Source organism: Xyrauchen texanus, chromosome 30 (assembly GCF_025860055.1).
Source record: "Xyrauchen texanus isolate HMW12.3.18 chromosome 30, RBS_HiC_50CHRs, whole genome shotgun sequence".
Taxonomy (NCBI): Eukaryota; Metazoa; Chordata; class Actinopteri; order Cypriniformes; family Catostomidae; genus Xyrauchen; species Xyrauchen texanus.
Window position 1 is genome coordinate 17,251,331 of NC_068305.1, and position 5,154 is coordinate 17,256,484.

The window sequence follows — 5,154 nt, forward strand, 5'->3', positions numbered from 1 at the left end:
AGAGAGGTAATCGAAGCCCTCGCCCCGCGGAAAATATCCAGATACTTACATTGCCACCAACCCCTGCCATCCCCGGCCCACCCCTATAGGCACATAGAGTATTATGAAATACTGAAAATCAAATACACCGACACAAATTTAGAATTTCAATTTCATTTTTTAATTCTGAACAATAAACTCTTATTTAACTATCTAGCACTTATTCTTCTTGCTTTACACCTCCTTCCTCTTCTTCCTGGCCACCTCCTGCAACTTATCCAGGGCCTTCCGTCTGGCTGCATTCATTTCCTTTTCAACATGTTTGAGATGTGTCTGCCTCTCTTTGGCCAGAGCAGTGGTCTTGGCCTTCTCGGCACTTTCACATGTAGCACTGCAGCCATACTCCGCCTGCCTCTTCTGCTTTGCCTCCATCCTCTTCTCTCTGATGGTCTTGTCCCTTCTCCCTGCAGCCCTAATGTCCTGGCAGAGAGTTTTATCAATTGGCCCCATGTTGATGTCATCTCTTTTGAACATGCCAATGCCAGTCTTGCCCCTAGACCTCAGGACATATTTCACAGTCTGCACTGCATCAAAGGTGGAGATCTTCATGTTAGAACTTTTAGCGTCAATCACATCTCCCATGAGACTAAAGGAGGACTCTACCAGTGGTCCATGGAAGATGGAGAGGGCACCTCTGATAACCAGGCTGAGAGCTGGATACTTCCCCAAACTCATGACATGGGCCCACCACTTCACAATGTCATCTCCATCTTCATACTTGGCCAGGTTAGGGTCCACATTGTACCTAATAATCTCCTGGGTGATGTCACTTTCTAGGGGCACTAAATGTTTCATGATCCTAGCCAACTCTTTCAGCTGAAGAACAGCCTGGGAATGGCCTCTTGCCACAGGATCAATGGAGGACAAGGCCTGTAGGGTCTTACTTTTGAGAGGTAGTTTGTTCTGCATGTACTTGCCACAAGCTGTGTATGCCTTGGTCACCTTCCCAATAAAATCCATGATTATCTGCAACACATAACATACAAAAAACATGTTTATCCTGAGTTCATACTCAGGTTTCATGGCTGCAGCACAATGGCAAGTTTCTCAATACTGTTTCCCCTGTTCTGAACCGCTAATGATAAAATGGAAAGAAAATTAAAATAAGTAGTAAACTTTATTTAAAATATTAACCGGATGCTTTGGATGGGCTGCAATCAGGTCTTCTGCGACTTTCCCAACGTAAATCTGGGAGTGAAGTGTGTTATTGGCCAAGTCCAATTCTAGCAATTTGTTTGGCGACATCTTCAGATGCTCGGGCTTGATGAAGCAGGCAAGAAAGTTGATGAACACTTCAAGTTGCTTGTCATGAAGCTTGTGAACCAAGGTTTTACTTCCCTTCAATGAACATAAAAATCACATTTTTATAACTGAACTTGCTGTTGTTTTTTAATAGACATCAGAATCATTTTACTTCTGTTGAGTTGCATATACTGTATAGAAAAATACTCACTTGAAAGACCATCACGTATTCCTTCAAAATTGGGAGGACACTAAGGTACACACTAAGATTCAGGTCCACTTTTTGGTTTTCCACCCAAATCTTCTTTACAATTCGGGCCTTCCTTTTCTTCCCCAAATCAGTCATTCCTTCAAAAAGAAATAAAAAAACAAAGATACAATATATAGATAACAGTGCAGATTTAAAGTTTGTGCAATACCAATGGTATACATAAAATGTTGCAAAGATTGTAACAGTAGGAGTACTTCTTAGGCTAATAAGATATAATAATAACAATTTACTTGGGACAAAAGTGTCTGCTAAATCATAACCATAAAACAGTAGGTATAGATGTACAACACATTTTATTCATCTGTCTCTCACATAGACAGACACATACAGCATGTTTACTACTAAATACTAAGATTCAATAGTAGGGTTTTAGTTCCTTCTTGACCATATAACAATCTTTTACAATATATACATACATACACAAACATACCCTTCTTGCAGAGATCCTGGTGAATAAATTCAACCCTTCGCTGAGCCTTGTCACTCACACTATGATCTCTGTACAGGTCCTGTAATATTTCATTGTACAGTTCTTGGTCCTGCTTTCCCATAAATCCAAAGTAGAGCACTCTGAACACAGGTAACATTCTTTTAGTGTTGATCCCTACATCATAAGCTGACAACCAGCGATGGGAGACAAATCGCTGGGGATTGGTGGCAGGTATGTCCAGGAACTCTGCTATTTCTTTCAGGTAAGCCAACTGCAAGTAAAGTCATAACATATGTTACATTACTAGCAACACTCAAAACAGTTAATAGACTAGTTAGAAACTGATTTTTCATAAAACATTAAATGCATGTTCAGATACCTGATCTGATGCCCATTGATGGTCTGTGTGGATGTCTGCAAAGAGCTGCTCCAAGTAGTTTTCAAAAGGTTCTGCAAATCTCTTTGCAGCGTTGTTGACATGATGGCAAGAGTCACCATCCACATCAAGCAGAGTGGGACAATGCCTCTCTCGGATCCTTGTCTCAAGCCCTGATTTGCTCCCGCGCATCACGTTGCATGAGTCTAGCATTATGCTGATTAGGTTCGACCAAGGAATGTTCTTTTTCTGAAAAAAGTCACACATCAACCTCTCCAAACTGGCTGAACTGACGTTTACAACTTCAAGGGAGCCCAGGTGTTCAACCACAACATCATTTAGCTCTTCGTTGAAGTAGCTGACGAGCATAGAAAGGACCTTCTTATAACTACTGGAGGTACTCCCATCCACATTCAGAGAGAAGGGGTATCGTCATAAGTTAGAGAATGTTTTCTCTGCAAATGTATGGCCCATACCATACACCATTTTGTAAGAAGCTGCAGTGCGGGACAGTTTAATTTGGCTAAGGGCTGCCTTGTCTGCAGCTAGACACTGGCTTAACTCCACCAACACAGGTGCCATTGTCAAAGGGATAGAAATAAAGGTGCCAATAGAGAAAGAAAATACATAAATTACTCATTTAGTGATTCAGTTTAAACTAATTTTAAACTAATCTCCATTTGCTTTGTCCTCATTATGTACTCATTTCCACAAAAATGATTTTTGTTTAACTAGTCTTCAACACACACACACACACACACACACACACACACACACACACACACACACACACACACACACACACAAACTCACCTCTCCATTAGCAATGCGACTACACATAGTGCACTGGAAGCTTAACACTTTCCCTAATCTTTTCTGCTGCTGAGACCTGGTTCTGAGTAGCTGGTAAAGGATCTTCCTTACGGAGGAGTTGTGCCACACTTTGAGTTGATAAGATTGAGGTCACTCTGTTTGTGTGTATGGATGTCTGACAGTGTGCAAACAGGGCATGCACTCCTCTGTTACTGTAGTTAATTTCCTTTATGCAGAGAGTGCATTTAGCACAACCCTTTTTTTCAATTTTCTTAAAAAAGTCAGACAGTATGAATGTGTGTTTGACTGCATGGACCTTGATTGTAGTTTCAAGTTTCAGCCAAGACCAATTCCAACTGCTTTTACAGCCTCGATCCATCTGTTGCACAAGAAGTGCCTCACTTTCCTCAATTTCCCTCATTCTGCCAATGAATAGAGTTGAATATTTTTGTAAAACTGTATCATAACGGAGTGCAAATAGTTCACTCTGCCCCTTTCCACAATGTCTTGTTTATATGCTGCAATATTTCTCATTCATTCTGGGGTTTCCATAAAATGTAGAATGTTTGACTCCATCAGTGCCCTGTGCTACTTAAAAATCATCGTCAGCAGTCTATTTGCGTCAATTTACATTTAAAAAGGGACCTCCTTAAAAATAGCAAAACTATTTTTTAGTAGGATCGCGTAAACAAAACGTTACTATGAGAAAATCAAGGACACGGATATGGAGAAAAAAGTTATGAGAAGTAATGCTTGAGTAAGCAAAGTCAAGGGCAATATGTCTAGTTATACTACGGGGCTGTTGAATGCTTGATTCTGATTGGTTGAGAAAGTTCTAAGGTGTGCAATTATTTTCAGGGAAACGCACGACTATAGTTTCAAGTAGGTTTGACCGCATTACAGTTCCATATCACTGCGCGTTATTAACTGTAATAACGGAAAATAGGATACAATTTATAACAAGAAAAAACATGCAGCCCCATGCCCTTGATCTGCAATGTTCTATGTCTAACTTCACAATCAATGGACACATGTAGTTTAATTTTAATAAATAAAGCATATAGTCCTATCTATGATAAATAGAAAATTAAACTGAATATATAAATAAATTAATAGTCCTGCTGCACGGGTTTTCGTAATTATTCCAGATAATATAACAAATAAATAATTATTGATAGGCCTACTTGTTAAAAGGGCTTTGTGCGTTTCATTTATTAGGTTATCTACTGTCAATAATAGAAAACAAGAATGAACGAATTAATTAAAACGAATTGAATTAATACATAAATAATAATATTGACGCACATACTTTTCTCCACTCTGCCACAGAAGCCTAATTACTCTCTTAAGTATTTTCATATGCATTAAGTTGATTAAAGTCAATGTGTATGTCAAACTTATTTTTCATTGATGCCATGTTCCCCCAAAAGCTCTCAACATTAAATGTGGCTGGGTCTTGGGGCATGGGAATGTCCATAAACTGGTCATCCAGAAACTCTTCTTTCAGTTGGTCATGCTCTTGAGGTCCGTGGTACGGAAGAAGTTAAGTAAACCTAAATAGAACACAATGTGCACTGATCTGATAAAGTTATAGTAGTTGGCAAACAGAGTTTTTTTTTTCTTTTTTGTTCCAGATGTTATCATCAAACTTTACAATCTATTAAAAATGTTACGAATATTTGAAACCTGTCGACAAAGTACAAGGCATCTTCCACTCCACACACTGTCCTCTGCTGGACATCAACAAACAGTCTATGTGAGGTCAGTGAGTGGATAGCGTATGTGTATCTGCTTAATGTGAAACTTGGAGAATTACCTGGTAATTGGTTTGATGGGTCCTTGTAGAGGATTTCATGTGAATTCCAGCTTTGCAGTGCTACAGTCTTCAGAAACTTAAAGCACAATTTATGGATGAAATTTGTCATCTACTAAATTGTATTTCAGAAAGATTTTCAAAATGACATTTGACTTAAGAAGTAGCAC

At 39.1% G+C, this 5,154-nt stretch overlaps 1 protein-coding gene across 1 annotated transcript; it reads right to left on the reverse strand.

Annotated features, from left to right (window-relative positions):
• Nucleotides 1-213: 213 nt before the first annotated feature.
• Nucleotides 214-2,727, reverse strand: LOC127623906 (uncharacterized). The gene is made up of 5 exons (XM_052098499.1): nucleotides 2,362-2,727; nucleotides 1,983-2,253; nucleotides 1,493-1,629; nucleotides 1,174-1,377; nucleotides 214-1,005 (listed from the first exon to the last, which is right to left on the reverse strand). Exons 1-5 carry the CDS (start codon nucleotides 2,725-2,727, stop codon nucleotides 214-216), a joined length of 1,770 nt encoding a protein of 589 aa, XP_051954459.1.
• Nucleotides 2,728-5,154: the final 2,427 nt, after the last annotated feature.

What these genes read in the sequence shown, in the direction of transcription:
- LOC127623906 (XM_052098499.1), bottom strand. Translation starts at nt 2,727, where the DNA reads ATGCTCGTCAGCTACTTCAACGAAGAGCTAAATGATGTTGTGGTTGAA. An exon ending in ATCAATGGGCATCAGATCAG is followed by an intron (nt 2,254 to 2,361) that starts GTATCTGAACAT and finishes CTTTACTTGCAG; the next exon opens with TTGGCTTACCTGAAAGAAAT. An exon ending in CAGCCCATCCAAAGCATCCG is followed by an intron (nt 1,006 to 1,173) that starts GTTAATATTTTA and finishes TATGTGTTGCAG; the next exon opens with ATAATCATGGATTTTATTGG.